The sequence below is a fragment of the Podarcis muralis genome, chromosome 5 (assembly GCF_964188315.1).
Source record: "Podarcis muralis chromosome 5, rPodMur119.hap1.1, whole genome shotgun sequence".
NCBI classification, from domain to species: Eukaryota; Metazoa; Chordata; class Lepidosauria; order Squamata; family Lacertidae; genus Podarcis; species Podarcis muralis.
In genome coordinates this window covers 2354729-2373218 of record NC_135659.1, presented here as the reverse complement: position 1 = coordinate 2373218, position 18490 = coordinate 2354729, and the positions used below count along the sequence as shown (strand labels likewise).

The window sequence follows — 18490 nt, the reverse complement described above, 5'->3', positions numbered from 1 at the left end:
ATCACATTAGTAAAGCACATTAGATAGATGCACAGCACATGCATTTGGGCATGAGTCTGCCACACAGTTATGTCAGGTTTCAAGGGTGCCTTCCTTTAGCCAAGGAACTTCAACCTCTTACCAAAACACTTAGCCAGGAAAGCCTGGTCCCAGGGGCAGCAGAGTCTCAACAAGCCAAGGTCACACACAGATAATCATTCTAAGTCCAAAACAAGTTGAGGAAACACTTTCAAGCTCAAGGCCTCAGATTGTTCAGCAGGACCAAGGAGCCAGAGGCTGGGGTTGTTTCCAGCAACTGGAAAGATCTATCCTCCGCCTGCGCTACTTTTTTGAACCAAAACAGTGTTGACTGCCAAGGTGATTTTCAAAATCTAATTGAGTTGGGGGATTTTAGTTTTGAAAATTTGCAGTCCTGAAAGCTGGTGTTTTAACTTATTCTTGGCTTCTCTTGTTTGTTTTTGTGTTATTTACCGGTATATCATAATGGCCATTGATTAAAAGGTAAAGTAAAGGTAAAGGTACCCCTGCCCGTACGGGCCAGTCTTGCCAGACTCTGGGGTTGTGCGCTCATCTCACTCTATAGGCCGGGGGCCAGCGCTGTCCGCTGACACTTCCGGGTCACGTGGCCAGCGTGACAAGCTGCATCTGGCGAGCCAGAGCCGCACACGGAACGCCGTTTACCTTCCCGCTAGAAAGCGGTCCCTATTTATTTACTTGCACTTAAGGGTGCTTTCGAACTGCTAGGTTGGCAGGCGCTGGGACCGAGCAGCGGGAGCGCACCCCGCCGCGGGGATTCGAACCGCCGACCTTTCGATCGGCAAGCCCTAGTGCTGAGGCTTTTACCCACAGCGCCACCCGCGTCCCTGGCCATTGATTACAAACAATAAAAATCTGACTGAATGGTATCACAGTAAGTAAAAGGTCTAGAGGCTATCTATTCCATTTTCTAAATGAAAATTTAAAAACCCCTCAAGGATGTAGCCTTGAATATCCCTCCCTTTAAATTTAGCCCCCTCTCACTGTAAGTTGGGGAAGCTGGAATTACATGGGGATAGCTTTCTTTCGTCCCTCCTTCTGACATAATGTCTTCAGAATGGGATCTGATGAATCCCAGGCTCATGAGGGCTTACTGTCAGAGAGCAAAAGCTGAGCCACTCCTACAGATCATTTCCTGCCTAGGAATATACCCCCATTCAGAAAGGGGACATGTGTGAAACACTCCCCATTGTCTTGCTGATGTGCTCCTTGTTTGACTAGTGCTTTTTTCCTTTCCCTTGCAAGGGAGAGCTCTTGAGTTTAAAATATTTAAAGCTATGTGTTTTGGGTTTAGTTCTGCTTGCTTACTATAAGTATACCTGTACATTGAATGCTTCTATTATTATGGATAGTTACACAAGGGATTTAAACCTTAGTTCTGATGGGAAACTTTGGACAAGCCTTTCCTTGATATCCAGAATGATATTTAGTCTAAATTTTTGGGAATTATATAGCATGAAGATACTGAAGAAAAAATGCTGTATAGTGTGACAGTAGAGCTTAAACGTTTAGTGTTGCATGAGAAGAGAATGAGAAGTTCTTTCAGCACCTCTCTTATTCATTTTCATTGGAAAGTGCCTGCAGGGGCCTGTGTAAACTTCAAACAGTTTTGTTAAGATTTAAATGTCATGACTTTCATTACAGCTTGCAGTTGCAGGGAGTCTTTTTCAGTCTGGGGCAGCATTCTGGGGGTCATATGCCAGCCTGCAGAGCAAGGGATGTGACTCTCACCTTTTTACCTTCAAGTCACACAGAAAGAAGTAAGATGTAGGCATCTCGGCACCTCTCCATCGGGGCAAGCAAGAAGCACCATCAGAATTCAAGGACACATTCCCTCATATTTGCATAGGGATGTCTTTAGTTTTAAAACTCATCTTAGCCATTGTGGGGCAAACTCTGAGGGGCTGCTGGGTACCACTGTGAGTCAGTTAGATTTACTTTACTGTATTATTTTTTTAGTGGCCAGTTGGGGAAAAAAGAGAGAACAAATCTTTAGTCAAATTGTTCCACTGATGGAAATGTGAAGTGCAGTACTCATTGCCTGAGGGCCTAGCTGGCAGCTTGCCACCACCTGCTCCCCGGTAATTTATCAGAGCTACGGATGCACTGTTATTACTGTTCTTGTGCAAGTTTATTGGAATACAGCCCAAGAACCCTGATGGTGAATCTAACCTTGTACAATGTGCTTCTTTCCAGCGCCATAGCCTCCATCTTGAGAGCCTGGTTAGACCAGTGCTCTGAAGACTTCCAAGAGCCACCCCATTACTTTTGTTTGAGAAAACTTTTGGATTATCTGACTCGACTCATGCCGGGCTCGGACCCAGAAAGAAGGGCACGGCACCTGTTGGAGCAGTTTCAGAAGCAAGAGCTGGTGAAAAACAGTAAGTATTATCCTGGAATGTTACAAATAAATAATTACATGCTGCATATGTTTGGACAGCTTTGGGATCAATAGGATTACAGTGGCCAAGAGGATTGTATACTTTGCACTATATGCTTAGTGAATCTAAGTTATCTGCTGCTGTTCAATGAGAGGTAGGAACTCAACTGGAGAATAGCCCTCTACCCAAGGCATCATGGATTTTGAAGAAGCACAAACTCAGGACAAAAGGGAGAAATGAGCAAAGAGGAAGGCACGTTTGGCAAATCCTCACCATGAGCAACTCCCATCTGGAAACCAATGTCCCCACTGTGGAAGGATGTGTGGATCCAGAATTGGACTCCACGGTCACTTACGGACTCACTGCTAAGACTGTGTTAATGTACAACAACCTTACTCTGCCACAAGTGTCACCAAAGAAGAAGGAACTCAAGCGTTCACCACCAAGTCATTTGCCTTGTGTTCCTACATCATTGAAAATTATGCCAGCTCAAAATTCCATGCTGGAGATGTTGGCATGTAGGTAAGGTAAAGGACCCCTGGATGGTTAAGTCCAGTCAAAGGCAACTGTGGGGTGCGGTGCTCATCTCACTTCAGGCTGAGGAAGCCAGCGTTTCTCCACAGACAGCTTTCCAGGTCATGTGGCCAGCAGGACTAAAGCACTTCTGGCAACAGGACACCGTGGTGAGTGCCAGAGTGTACAGAAATGCCGTTTACCTTCCCGCTGCAGTGGATACCTATCTACATGCTTTTGAACTAGCAGGAGCTGGGACAGAGCAATGGGAGCTCACCCCATCATGGGGATTCAAACTGCCAACCTTCCGATGCGGCAGGCCCAAGAGGCTCAGTGGTTTAGACCACAGCGACCGTTGACTCAATGCACAGATTTTTCACTTCTGAAAGAGCCTTCTAATGTTACTTTCCTGTGATCAAGCCAGCTTTTTTCAGCGACAGCATTTGTGTCATGAAACGTCTTTCCTTAGCTGCTGTCATGACAAAGGAAGTGTCAGTGGTTGTTTTTTCCTATCTGAGTGGTGCATTGGTAACAGCCAAGGACAAAGGGAAAATTTATGTTACCAGGTCAAAGGGCCCACTGGAACAATTGTGAATAGTAGTGACACTGGAATGCTACGCACTGTGACAAGCCTGACAAATAGCCTTCCCCATCTCCCGAGACAGAAGGTTTCCGATGGGCAAAAATTAGCATTGCTAGAAGGCTATTGAAACCTGTGCAATGAACATAACCATTTCAGTGACCGGCTTTCGCAGAAAGGCGGCAGGAAGTGGACAGGAAGCGACAATGCAAGATAAGAAAACAATACAATAAGGATCAGCTCTTCTGAACCCCTTTAAACCTCACCTACTTGAATGTTCCAGAAATTATGACCAAATTACGCTGTTAATCAGCTGTGGCGCCAAATTGCTATTATCCATTTATTATCCTTTTTATTTTTATTTTTTAAGGCTGACTGCATCATACCTAAATGGTTCTTCTCATCAGAAATTCCAGAGCCTACAAGTGTTGCTAATTTGTGTCTAATTATGTTCTTTTCTGGATCTGGTTCCAGCGGATCAAACAAAGGAAGTCTAAATACCAAGGTCTATAATTAGACATCCACAGGCTGAGCAATGGTTCCCACAGAAGCTCCTAGGCACAGAAGCCTTGCCTCTAATTTCCCCATGAAAAGATTTAAGCATTTCTCAGCTGAGCTGCAGATGTTTCAGGGAGGACAATCCATCCAGATATTGAACACTTAAAGGAATAATATTGTTAGAAAAGTAACAATAAAATATGACTGCCGATAGTTTGGGGGAAAGATTGAAGCTGCTTGTGTTGGTGGCTTTTTTATTAGATGGTTGTGCTTCTATCACAAAACAGAGGCAATGGCACCCTCCCTCCCACCATGGTGCATAACTGGAACTCGTTTATTTAATGATACACGTTTCTAAAATATTAGAAGAGACTGTCAGCTTAGGCGGTCTATGCAACACAGGCCAGGCTCCAAATCTATGTGCAACTAATTCTTGGGGTGGGGGCCTTTCAAAATATTAGTTTTCCTTGAACAGCGGCCCCCAGTCCCTCGCCACATGATGTGCTGCTTCTGAAATTGAGGGGAGTTTCCCAAGCAGCTTGTGATGGGATGTGGGTGTAGATGGAGGGGTGTGTGTGTGATGGTTAAAGCTATTCAAAGGAGGGAGGGGAGGAAGTTTTAAATTCCACTGGGTTTGGGCAAGTGTTGGGCCAAATAGCTTGCTTGATGCTGGTCATGGGCTCCAACAATTCTCATGGTTGGACCTTTTTAGGATCTTTTTTGCCTCTTGCCCTGGAACTTCAGGACTGGTACTTCAAGTAAGACATTCTGCACACTGACCCACCTGAACAAGGTTTACTCAACTCTGAGAGGTGAATGAAGCATAGAACCAACCGCGATGGAAATTGTTTGGAGACGGGGGGGGGGGGGTTTCTGTGAGAGGAGGTGGGGTGCTGAGGGATAGATGTTCCTGCCCCACAATAAAGAATTGCACTAAGAGCCTTTTTGTCCTTTACCATTTTCACACATTTGCAGGCGTATTCTGCAACATGTCAGTGATACAATAATAGTGGATTAGTGATAGATTTATACCAAATCAACTCCCATCATCCCTGACCACTGGTCCTGTTAGCCAGGGATGGTGGGAGTTGTAGTCCCAAAACATCCAGAGGGCCGAGTTTGCCTATGCCTGTACTGTACTAAACCATCCACACATCATTCCGCTTTATTAGTTCTGCAATACATCTCATGGCTGTCTAGAAGGGCACTCTTGCACTGTACTGCAACAAAAAGTGGGACAAAAATAACCTTGGAACATTTGTAGTATAAAAAAGACTTACAGCGTTATTATGAATATAAAATCAGAAAAGTTCATGTTTAAATGCTTTTCACTTGTTTCAGACTTTTAAAATGTTGTGTTTTAAAGTGTTGTGACCTGTTCTTAGGGCCTTAGGGTGGGTAAATTAATAGTAATAGTAATATCGGTTGAAAGAAGAGTGGGATCAAAATGTGATAAATAAATAACATAATCAGTTCCTATAGTTAACCTCTTCTGAAATATATGGCTTAGAGGCAAGGATTTACTGAATCTCCACCCTCTCTGAAATGATTTTTTGGACTTAACAGAAGAAAGTCTGTTTTCTTCTGGCCCAAGTCCATTTTAGTAAGATAATGTGTCCTTAGTGCAGGAGATTCCTAGCCCTTCTGTCACAATCTTTTATCTGCCCTTCTGATGTTCAGGCTCCCCATGAGATTCTCCTGCTTCAACATAAGGTGGAGGTCATCATTATTATTTTGTAGCATGCTGTGCCAAACGGCTCAGGGCTATGCTGGGGATGTAAGAGGCTATGTTTGGTTCACTTTTTACAGCGGACCAATACAATCCACATTCCCAAATGTATTTACAAATTAGAACATAAATCCCAGTTGGACTGTGGCCTTCTCTCAATTTTGCAGTGCACCTTTTGATGGGCAAGAAAGTGTTCACAAAAAATATATTTTACATTGAAAATGTGTATTTTCCAGAAAGAAGCCTGGAAAAATGAGTATTTTATGTAAAAGTGCATACAAATCAAATTGTGAACAATTCAACTGTGGACTTTTCATGCATTCTTTCCAAATATCATTAAAGCAGAATCCTTTTGCCTACATTTGGTTCTGGACTTTTCTTTCCCATTCTCTCTTTCAGTTATTGAAACCTTATGCTTGCTTTTTGTCTCCGTATGTACTCAGCGTAACAGGGTCCCAGCTTCCTCTGGGCCTCCATAAAAGAGGTTTAGTAGGTGATGTTTTGCTGTATCTCACAGTATTATTATATTCTGGACAGATGGGATTCATGACACCTTTGCCCTTGAAGGAAAAATGGAGATGAGTGGATCAGAAGAGTTCTCTTCTTTCCCAGAAGACCTTGTGGCAGAGCAGCTAACCTACATGGATGCTGTAAGTATAACTTGTGCTTCAGAACGTCATTCTGAAATGTGTGCTGTGGAGAAGGCACAAATTCCTGCTGGACTCATCCCAGGCTACACTGTTAGATCAGGAAGGAGACGGTTCCTAATCTGTTCCCACAACTTGGGACAGTTGTGCTTTCTCACGGTGTTGTCTTGTGTTGGTGGGTGGGACCCAATAAGGTCAATTCCTCAATCATCAAAGGCTTTTACCATCTGGTGGTTCCTTTTCTTGTAGCCTTTGACCCCTTAGACCTAATTGCAAGCACTGGCCATTTTCCTTCCCTCTTTGGACTGAAGACAATTCTGAGCCCTCCACTTACTTACTAAAATGCAGGTAGAATTGGTCCTTAGTGAACTTGACCTCATGGGGAAGTGGGCTGTTAGATTACTTCCAATTACATGTCTGCCACGTTGTTTTGTGTGTGCTGAGATGGCTTTATTGTTTGCAATTGTCAGAGCCTAAACAACTTTGCCCTCCAAATTATCCTCAGGGTCCTCTGTGAGTTTTGTTGGTGAATACTCTCCGAATGTCTGACTATTGTTTGGTACATTTTTTTTTAAAAAAAGCTCAGCAACAGCAACTATTTTTCTAGTTAAATGGTGAAGCAAGTACTGTAAATGGGATAGCTTAGCTGGTAGAGCATGAGATTCTTAATCTCACAGATTGTAGGTACAAACCTCACGCTGGGCAAAAGAGTGCTGAATTTTAGAGGGTTGGACTAGATGACCCTCGTGGTCTCTTCCAACTCTTACAAGTCTATGATTCTATGACTTTGTGATATTCATCTTGCATCGTGTTCGTAGACATAAAGTTGTACTAGGTTACTAGCAGTGGAGGGCATTAGTCCACTACCCCCCCCCCATCCTCAGTCTGCCCTCAGCCAGCCCCTGCCAGCCTGCCTTCTCCCTTGCAGCCACTCCAGGGGCCCCGGCACTGGCTGCCATATTCCTCCTCCTTGGTCTCAGTGCTTCCATCGTAGCACTTAGCTGGGAGGAGAATGGGGACAAAATGAGCACATTGGCTCTGGCTACGCCTTTGGTGGCCTTCCTGACTTCTGCCCTACCAGCTGCAATGGACACCAGCTCCTGTGGGTTACAAGTTGCCCATGAACTGGAAGCAAAAAAGTACAGTGGTACCTTGGGTTAAGTACTTAATTCGTTCCGGAGGTCCGTACTTAACCTGAAACTGTTCTTAACCTGAAGCACCACTTTAGCTAATGGGGCCTCCCGCTGCTGCCGGAGCACGATTTCTGTTCTCATCCTGAAGCAAAGTTCTTAACCTGAAGCACTATTTCTGGGTTGGCGGAGTCTGTAACCTGAAGCGTATGTAACCCGAGGTACCACTATAATCGAAATAGCTGCAAAATACCGTATTGGCCCAAATATAAGCTGCACCCGAATATAAGCCGCACCTTTAAAATTCGGGGGGGGGGGGAGGAGGAATAAATCACACAGAGTGAAGTTATTTATTAGAAGAAACAAGGTCAACTCAAGAACGCCAGAGTCTTCTCTGTAGGTCTTGCCCCATGAGGCAGCCTTCCCACAGCTGCCTAAATCTGCTGCTCCCGCGGGTCCTTCCCAAGCAACCTGAGACTAGCCAACGCACCCGTCTCTCCTCCTCCCTCTTCATACCTCTTCTGGTCCTGGGAGACCAGTGGGGAGGGGAGCTTGTTGCCGCAGGATGGGGAGACCCCCTGGCTTCTTCACTAGCCTGACTCCTCTCTGCCTCTTGGCCTCCCTCCTCTCCTGCCTCTGCCTTTGATTCTGGACTTCTCTCTGCCGCAGCCTCTCCCTGCTCACTAAACCCTGTGTTCAGCTTCGCAGATGTGCATTTCATTGGGGATTATGAATAATATTGTGCTGATAATATGTATTTTGTGTTGTTGTAGAAACTGTTTAAAAGAGTGGTGCCCCATCACTGCCTGGGCTGCATCTGGTCTCAGAGGGATAAGAAAGAGAACAAGCACTTGGCCCCCACCATCAGAGCCACCATTGCCCAGTTCAATTCAGTGACCAAATGTGTTGTCAGGACCATCTTGAATGGAAAAGAGTTGAAAACACAACAGCGAGCCAAGATCATAGAGAAATGGATCAATATTGCACATGTAAATAGGCATTTTGTTCAAACTGTCTCCCTGGAAAAAGGAAATAATCGGTCTTCATTATGGGAAACATCAGTGCCATGGATCTTTTGCTTTAATATTTTCATTAACGCTAAGCAAATGTGTTTTTTGTTCTTCTACTCTAGGGTAGCTTTGGAAGTAGTAGTAGTAGTAGTAGTAGTAGTAGTAGTAGTAGTTAATCACATTTCTGTTTGTCCATCCTTTCCCTATTCATCAAAGGCATCCCATATGGTTACCCCGTGTTATTCCCAAAGCCACCACCTAAGTCTATATGGCGAGACTATAAATGGCAGTATGCTAGCCATCAAGGGAAGTACGCTGAATTAGCATTTGTCAGCCAAATTTGCTTTTTGGGTAGCTTTTTGGGTTCCATGCTTTTCCATGCCCAGAAACTTCTATTTGATGATGAAGAGTGTTGTGTGACTTAAAAGTAACACGAAAGCCTCCACAGGAAACAGTGATGTGAATATGTTTTTGAATAAATGCTCTTTAGTTCTCTTTAGCTTGGTCATAGAGGCCCACTTTTACTAATCTTATAACTGGAAGAGCTGGAAACTATTAAACTGAATCAACACCATTGCCACACACACACCAAAAGTTAAAAGTGAAGAAAACAAGAACAAGGTGCCAAAATCTACATTAAAGCTTATTTTTAGATGCTGGAAAGGGCCAGGGAGACACTCTCTCTCTCCTTAAAGTGCTCAATATTTGTTCAGGTGGTTTTAGCAGTAAGAATTTACAGCAGCTGCCATACCCTAAAACAGGAAATCACCCATCGGTGTGTAATAATTGATATTTAACCCTCTTCTGTTTCTTAACCACCTCTTCTGCAGGAATGTAGGATCCTGAAGAATTTTTCCTCCTTGAGGGCCATTGTTTCAGCACTACAATCCAATTCCATCTATCGGTTAAAGAAGAGCTGGGCATGTGTCGCAAAGTAAGACTTTCCCACCTCTTCTTTGCAACCTTGTTAACTGTTGTTGACCTTGCTGCTCCAGTGTGCGGGTCTCATGCCCAGTTCCTCCACAGTTGATTAGAGGGTCCAGGAGGAGGCGGCAGGGTGTGAGAGGCAAAGTTGGCCAATAGCCTCAAGAACAGTCCTCCTAATTATGCAGATTAGTGAAAATGCCTAGCCTAGAAATCTCTATAGGGGAGAATATTGCCAGCTCCAGGCTGGCCAATTAGGACAAGGAAGCTCCCTTGCATAATGTGGTCGGTTTCCTGCAGCTCCTTCCCCTGACCAGAGTTGGGAGATGGTGGCATACAAGCTGAATCCCGATCTGACATCCCTCCAGTCCCCAGATTGAGAAAGGGAATAGGCAAGACCTTCAAATATCTGTGGCTGGTACCTGTAAGTTTCCCCCTGTGGTCCCATAGCAGCTGTAACGGTTGAGGATCTTCATCAGGAAATGTTCATGGAGAGCAGGATTAACCCACACACCCTTCACACAACAGTGTGCTATGAATTGGAGCCCATCCCCAGTGGGTGCTATTACAAACTTTTAAGAAAACAGGAGACAATCTGTGGTCACAAATCTTTCACAGCCATCTCCTTTTGTGTCCCAAGTCCAGCCACGGGCTCACGTTCTGACAAGACAACAGTAACACCACTGTCTAATCTCAACACGTTTAGCTTTTAGTTTGTTTTGGGATATCTGAAAACCTCAGTTTTCAATCAGTTTCTTTTCTGCACAGGGACAGGATGTTGATGTTTGAGGAACTGTCAGAAATTTTCTCGGATCACGACAACTATTTGACAAGCCGGGAGCTGCTAATGCGGGTGAGAAGTAGTGGATATCTCAGTGGTGCATTAAAACACTGCTTTTTAAAACCTTGTGAGCACTGCTCTCTGCTCCCCCCCCCCCTGCTGAAATGTACAAATGTGACGGGCTCCACTTGGATCAAAATGGAGCCAGATCTCTGATATTTACCATCATAAAGGTCAGAGAGTGGCTGTTAATCTGTGACCATGGGGAAAGCCAACAACAAAATCTGAAATGTGACTGATTTGGGATAACGAATCCCTTAAAGGGGATGGTCTGAGTTTTCTATTCTATTCAACTGAGATGGGATGGAAGATATTGACAAGCACCCAGAAACCATGGAAAGCCAGTGGAATATTCAGAGATATGTACCATAGGAAAACTCATATGCAAAGGCTTACAAAATATGGATGTGTAAACTAATGCTTGGAAGCCTTAGTGAGCTATTTTATGAATATGTTTTTTCTTTTAATATCAGAAACCTGTTGGAAAGACAATAATAAATTAGATGGATGGGAAATCTATGGAGAAAAAGCTGCATTGGCAGAAGTGTTACTCTACATGTCAACAAGAGTATTGAGTACAATAAAAAACTTTAGGAGGAAAAAAACTAATTGCAAAATCACTGTGTCTAGAAATACCTATTCAAATAAGAAATTGAGTACTTAAAACATGCACACATACACAGCCCAAGCTCTGAGAACAATTTTGAGCTTGATGTGGAGGCAGAATGTGAAAATATTAACTAGGTAAATGTGCATTCAGATCATGGCAGAGACAGCTTTTTTTTTTATATGATAATTATACCTTACAACAGTTAGCTATAGAGCTTATAATAGAAGTGGCGACCCATAAATGAATATTGTGTCCAGAATCTGGAAATCTTAAGTGTCACCAGAATGCTTGGAAATAGTGATCACAGTACTCTGAAATGCAGGTTATAATGAATAGAAAATTGCCCAGGAAGGCCAGCAAAGTTTCATTTAATTTCAGTGGAAGGAAATTCACAAAAATGAGAGGCTTCATTAAAATAAAGTTGAAGGAGAGAGAGAGTTGGACTAGATGACCCTCAGGGTCCCTTCCAACGCCACAATACTAGGATTCTATGACATGTTTGTAAGTTATTTAAACTTTAATTTATACCATGGATTAGAGAAGGTGTGGAACCATCCAAAGGATAACAACATACCGTATTTTTCGCTCTATAACACGCACCTGACCATAACACGCACATCGTTTTTAGAGGAGGAAAACAAGGGAAAAAACATTCTGAATGAAACAGTGGATGTATCATTTTTGTGCTTCATGCTGTGGCCACAGACATGTGATCTGATGGTGAATTTGGGGTGACCCAATGCAAAGATCCTGAGGATCCATGTGGATCCATGCTTTTTAACCATGTTTTTGCACCATTGCAGCCCCAGGCAACAGTGGGTGTGTGATTTTTGGGGGGCAGGCTGTAGCCATGGACATGCTATGTGATCTGATGGTGAATTTGGGGTGACCCAATGCAAAGATCCTGAGGATCCATGTGGATCCATGCTTTGTAACCACGTTTTTGCACCATTGCAGCCCCAGGCAACAGTGGGTGCGTGATTTTTTTGGGGGGGCAGGCTGTAGCCATGGACATGCTATGTGATCTGATGGTGAATTTGGGGTGACCCAATGCAAAGATCCTGAGGATCCATGTGGATCCATGCTTTTTAACCACGTTTTTACACCATTGCAGCCCCAGGCAACAGTGGGTGTGTGATTTTTGGGGGGCAGGCTGTAGCCATGGACATGCTATGTGATCTGATGGTGAATTTGGGGTGACCCAATGCAAAGATCCTGAGGATCCATGTGGATCTATGCTTTGTAACCACATTTTAAGTGGGGAGGGAAGGAAAAACAAAGAAGGGAAAAGGAGAATGAGAGGGGTGTGCAGAGAAGCAGCTGGCTAAGAATGCAGGAGAGGGGTATAACGGGAGGGAGGAAAGAAAGGCAAAAGTTTCCCCCCACCCAAGCACCCAAACCAGCCAGCTCTCTCTCTCTCTCTCTCTCTCTCTCTCCCCCCCCCACCTGCATGTTGCCTGCTAGTCCCTAGACGCAGCACCGGAGCACAGAGAGGAATTAGAAGGAACGACTCTGCTTTCCCCTCTTCTTGCCTGGAGGCTTTCCCTGCTCTTTGTTCCGTTTGAGCAAACACAGCAAGGAAACAGAGGAGGGTGGGCAGTAAGACCCTGAGGCAGAATGCAGGAAAGCAGCCACTTCCTCTTTTCAGGTTTCCCTTCTCCGTGAAGCGCGATTTGATTTTTGTTTGATTTTTTGGCTCCAGGGACCACATATTCGCTCCATAACACGCGCAGACATTTCCCCTTCCTTTTTAGGAGAAAAAAATCTGCGTGTTATAGAGGGAAAAATACGGTAGTTAAATAATAGTGTGAAGGAAGCCATAAAAATTGTGGTGTGCGGTGAATTCAGATGAATCATGAAACAAAATGGGTTTAAGGGGTTCTGGGCTTGTTCAAGGCACTCTGAACTAAAGCAGGGGCCTGAAGCACTTTGGATGTTAACTGGATGTTAAATTGGATGTTAAAAAAATGCTACAGACAAGGATCTGCTAAAAGCAAAACTAATGTATGCAAGCTTATCATATAATGAAAACTGGGTGAGTTAGAAGAGCTCCATTGTGAATGAAGTAGAGAAGCTAAATGAATTATTTGCTCCAATATCCATTGTGGGAGTTGTTGGAGAAAGACCCACATCTGAACCTTTGTTTTCAGGGAGGGCATCTGAGAAGCAGTGTCAGGTTGCTGACCCCTGCAATTGCACATCAAAGCAGCCTGGGGACAATGGCAATAGGTTAATCAGCCTGTGCCAGAAGTTCAAAAAGTGTTGTGAAATATGGCTTCCATTCATACAGTTATTGGGAAAGTGCTCTCCAGGGCTGCAGATGCTGGAATGTAAAAGCAAGCATTTTCATTTCCTGACTGTCTCCTTGTTAGTCAGCAGACCAGAGATATTAGTCATCATATCCCAGTGCAAGTGTACAAGAAAACTGGTGCTTTTTCTTAATACAGCATTATATAATAGGGGAGATGTTTATTGGAACATATTTTAAAGTAAGTTAGGAACAAGATGTTTAAGAAGAGAGAAAATGTTAAGTGTTTAGAAGTGAGAAAGTTGTAGTCCAGATGTGTTTGACTTGGAGAAGATGGGGGATTGGCAGGACTCATGAACTGGCCTATAAATATTTTGCAAACAAGCTTATGGCATTTTGGAACATTTTCCTTCACAATGCCAGGAAACAAAGATTTTTGAACCTCTTTCTTTCACTTTTTTCCAACAGTAAGCAATGTTTTCTGGACTTGAGAGAACAGTACATAAGTTTGCAATTGGTGTGAGAAATGTTTGCAAGCCTGTTTAGTAGCCTCTTTCGTTACTTGCCCTTCTTTTCAAACTACAGGAAGGAACGTCTAAATTTGCAAATTTGGACAGCAGTGTGAAAGAGAACCAGAAGAGAACTCAGAGGAGGCTTCAACTGCAGAAAGATATGGTGAGCCTTCTCCCTTTCATTTTCTCTATGAGATAATCATAATATTAAGAAATTAAGATTTAGAGCAGAAGGTCTCTTTTCTGAAGAATATAAAAATAGAGCGATTGCAAAAACAATCTTGGAAATCTCCTGGTCTTGATGCGAATATAATGGTTTGGGTTTAGATGAAATTGAAAAACCAGTGTTTTCATTTCATGAATGAGCCTTCCCAGTCCTTGGGCTCACATGCATTCTGTCCTGTTTCTTCCTCTTCCATGCCTGGGAGAAGATGGAAACCTCCTGCTTTTAAACCACAGCTCCCTGTGACACCAGAACTCAGGGAAATGTGGCTGATATAATATGCAATTTGAGAGCAAGCCAGGATCGGAAAGCATCCCCTTGGGAAACAAGTCAGAACTAGTATTTTGTTTAAAACAAATAAATTAAGATAAGCCTCAGAAGTTAAAACATATACTCTGGGACCAAGATTATTTTATAGTGCAGTACATTTAAAATCTGATGTGGGAGGAGGCATTGATCACAGTCAGCTTATGTTGAAATGACACCAGACACGATTTGGAAACTCAGCTCTTGCCTTTTAAGTCTTCAGGCAGTTGGTATTTTGCTGTATTGCAGAGGTTCTCAACCTATAATCTGTGCAACCTTGGGTTCCTGCAAAGCTTATCAGGTGATCTTCATGAAAAGATGTAGAATGGTTGACCAGCTTCCTTGGAATAGAGCTTTTCAACCACTACACTCCAATCATTACCTCGGCCATTGGCTGGAGCTGTTGGGAGTTGGAAAAGCTTGTAATGTGCAGCCACGTTCTAAGAGGGCAAGAAGGTTCCTATGAGGTTCCTATGAGGTCCTTGAAGGGCTTTGAATTGGACCCACAAACCAATTGGTAGCTGTTGAGGCTGAGGAAAGATGGGTGACTTGTTTCTGCTGTCATCCTGTGCAGGGTGTAATGCAAGGCACTGTTCCTTATCTTGGTACTTTTCTGACTGACCTGACAATGCTTGACACAGCTCTTCAGGACTACGTGGAGGTAGGTTACACAACAGACCCACGAGCCTGCTTTCTGAACGTGACCGGTAGCCATTCCTAATAGCTGTGTGGGTTTCATTATAACAATCACGCGGGGGGGGGGGGGGGGGGAGAAATGCCAGAAGCAGAGGCAAGTGGAATCTTTATTAGGAAATAAATGGAGATCACTATCAAATGGAATTTAAAGTGGGGAGTTCTCCCAACTATACTCTACATAAAAAATGTAGTAGTTTGTTTTCAAAACAGGTGGGAAGGAGTATGGGTGTCCTGGATTATATGTAAATTACTTAGTTGGAATACTCTTGTGAAATATTATTCTGAAAGCTGAGTTCTTCTGAAATCTGCAGAATAATAGTATCCACATTAAGGTAGAAATACTCAGGAGCCAATTCACATGGATAATTGTCCTCACCTGAACATTGCAGGCTGTGGGATCCCACCTGAAATCCTGCAGCCAGTCTCCGTTCATATGAAGGCGGTGTTTGTGAGAACCAGCATCTCCACACAGAGCACCAAGTGGGCTGCAATAGTACTTCAGTCCAGAACCTGTAGGTCGCACACTGCCATGTCACGTGAGGGTGCAGTGGAGTGAGCCCCACAGTTAATGGCTCCTCCCCAGCCCTCATGCTGCCTCCCCAAAGCCTACTAAGTAGGCACCAGGCTTTGGGAAGGAGGTGTGATGCTCTGGCAGGATCGTAGAGGTCTCCCACCTCCTTCCCAAAGCTGGGAAAGCACTAATTAGGCTTTGGGAAGAAGGAGGGAGGACTCCAGGACCCTGTCACAGCCCTCATGCCTCCCTCCCCAGCTTTGGGAAGGCAGAGCAAGGGCTGTGTGGGTCAAGTGGTGGGCCTCCTGTTGAACCGCCCTGACATAGGGGCTTTACCAGTAGTGTAATGGAGGGAGGATGCAGCTCCAGGACTTTTCTTCAGAGCAGGGACTATGATATTGTCCACAGAACCACCAGCTTAGCTGAGGGTCAAGCGACTGAAGGAGGTGATGTCAAGCCTTTCAGTGGGTGGCAGATTGGAGTAGCCAGTATGGTGCCCTCCTCCTGCAGCCCCATGGATGATGGGAGTTGTAGTCCAACCATATCTGGAGGGCTTGAAAGATTAGTTCTTTTGAAAAGCAAGGAAAAGCTGTGATCCTATAGCAAAATACATTTGAAAGCAGCTATTTTACTGTTAAAAACTATAATTATTAAATTGAGAGCATATAGACAAATGGATTTTGAAACTAATCCTTCCTCTCTCTGTTTCTTGCAGGGAGGGCTAATCAATTTTGAAAAGAGAAGGCGGGTAAGTTTGCTTTTTCTTTACTGTGTTCCCTGGCTGATCTGCACCTCATCCTCTTTTTGGCTTCAGAGGCAGGCAGGAGGTGACACAACTAGATAAACTTGCAAATGGAACTGCAAGGCAGCCTTCAGGGGACATCAGACACAGCTGGGAAACTTCCTCCTAATCCAAACCTTGGAAAGCAATTGAGTGCTTCCCTACCCCCACCTCCATTCTGTTCTGATTAGTTACACAAAGAAAAATCTCTTCAGATGCTTCCTATAAATTAAGTTTTGCTGTGTTAGGAAGACATCACTGAAGATATTCAGGGCACGCGTAACATTAAAAAAAACCAAAAACAGGTGCGTGTGTGTTCCAATGCTTAAAGTGGATTTTGGATTATTGTATTTAAATTAGTTTTGGCTCTCTGCTTGCACCTCGCTTCTGCCCCTGCTTGGAGCTAAGGATCATCCCTCTTGCTTTGTAGCTCCAGTGTTGGGGGGAAGCCCTGGAGGAAGCTTGTATTGCTTGCCAGAGCCCGGCTGACCTCTGGTAAAACCCCACATACACTGTGCAGCACTTCAGCATAGCCTGCGCAGCACGGAGTGCTCCCTTAGGTCCATTCATTTTGTTGAAGCAGCAGAGTTTGGGCACCTTTCAAAACCAGGCTGCATGCTCTTGCAGGTGAATCTGTGTCGTGCCATCTTTAACTTCTCTGATTGTCGTGTAGTTTTCTGCCACTCTGGTCTGTTAGCAACTCTGTGTTTAACTTTGTTCCCTTATTAATAGTCTAATTATTTTATTTCCTTTTTCAGGAGTTTGAAGTGATTGCTCAGATTAAGCTCTTACAATCTTCCTGCAATAGTTATTGCATGACTTCAGACAGAAAATTCATTCAGTGGTTCAAGAAACAGCGGCATTTAACAGAGGAAGAAAGGTGAGGTGAAACATTTCTATATGGTAGATTCCTCTCCCCATCCATCTCTCTCTCTCTCTCTCTCTCTCTCTCCTGTGTGTGTGTGTGTGTGTGTGTGTGTGTGTGTGTGTGGTGTTCCCATCCATCATAAAAGATAGTAGAACAAATATATGTTTGTAAAACACTGGTGAAAGTACATGGCGATGTAAGAACTTGGTAATGTGCATACATGGTACTTGTCTGGCTCTGGTATTCATATATTTGTAATGGACGCAGGTGGCGCTGTGATCTAACCCACTGAGCCTCTTGGGCTTGCCGATTGGAAGGTCGGCAGTTCAAATCCCCGTGACAGGATGAGCTCCCATTGCTTTGCCCCAGTTCCTGCCAACCTTCAGTTTGAAAGCACACCTGTGCAAGTAGATAAATAGGTACCGCTGTGGCAGGAAAGTAAACGGTGTTTCCATGCGCTCTGGTTTCCATTACGGTGTTCCGTTGCACCAGAAGCGGTTTAGTCATGCTGGCCACATGACCCGGAAAGCTGTCTCCCTTGGCCTGAAAGCGAGATGAGCGCCGTAACTCCAATGTACAATGGGACTTAACCGTCCAGGGGTCTTTTACCTTTACCTTTTTTACCTTATATTGGTAAGAGGAGTGTACTTGTACTCCCATTTCACCAAGTGGAAATGTTCCAGGGGTAGCACTACTGGGCTTAGTCTGGATGAAAGAGCACAAGAGCCTTATAGTGGCTTTGTAATTTGTTTTATTTGCAAGCAAGGAAACAAAACGTATTCAAAGTAGTGATGGAGGACGATTTTGTTCACTCTGCATTTTAAAGTGAACTAGCCATATTCATACCTCCCAGACCAATACACAGATCAGATTGTAGTATGTATGTATGTATGTATGAATGAATAAATAAATAAATAAATAAATAAATAAATAAATAAATAAATAAATAAATAGTCCAGTAGCACCTTAGAGACCAACTAAGTTTGTTCCAGGTATAAGCTTTTGTGTGCATGCACACTTCTTCAGATACACTGAAACAGAAGTCACCAGACCCTTGTATAACAGTCGTCAACAGGTTTACCATACCCATTGAGTCAATCCCCCATCTCCCACTTCCTTTCTGAGAAAAACCCCACCCTCCCACTATATATAAGGGTCTGGTGACTTCTGTTTCAGTGTATCATGCACATGAAAGCTTACACCAAGAACAACTTAGTTGGTCTCTAAGATGCTACTGGACCATTTTTTAATTTATTTCTTTTATTTATTTCGACTGCGTCAGACCAACATGGCTCCCTACCTGAATCTAGATCAGATTGTAATTATAGTTGGATGTTACAATGCAGTTCTCAGCTCAAAGAATATGACACTTGAAATTGTTGTTCTTTATAAGAACTAAATCATATTTTAGGATAAATGCATACACTGAAATAAAATAGTATTTAA

The 18490-nt window shown here is 43.7% G+C and overlaps 1 protein-coding gene across 5 annotated transcripts in view; it reads left to right on the top strand.

The window, feature by feature from the left end:
* RGL1 (ral guanine nucleotide dissociation stimulator like 1) overlaps positions 1 to 18490 on the top strand; it is a 137371-nt gene that overhangs the window by 105980 nt on the left and 12901 nt on the right. For all 5 annotated transcript variants that reach the window (XM_028732208.2, XM_028732209.2, XM_028732206.2 and 2 more), the window contains 9 exons: positions 2233 to 2417; positions 6275 to 6387; positions 8288 to 8503; positions 9355 to 9458; positions 10217 to 10301; positions 13733 to 13822; positions 14763 to 14849; positions 16111 to 16143; positions 16935 to 17056. In XM_028732208.2, coding sequence (XP_028588041.2) covers positions 2233 to 2417; positions 6275 to 6387; positions 8288 to 8503; positions 9355 to 9458; positions 10217 to 10301; positions 13733 to 13822; positions 14763 to 14849; positions 16111 to 16143; positions 16935 to 17056 — 1035 coding nt within the window. The remainder of the gene's footprint in view (positions 1 to 2232; positions 2418 to 6274; positions 6388 to 8287; positions 8504 to 9354; positions 9459 to 10216; positions 10302 to 13732; positions 13823 to 14762; positions 14850 to 16110; positions 16144 to 16934; positions 17057 to 18490) is intronic.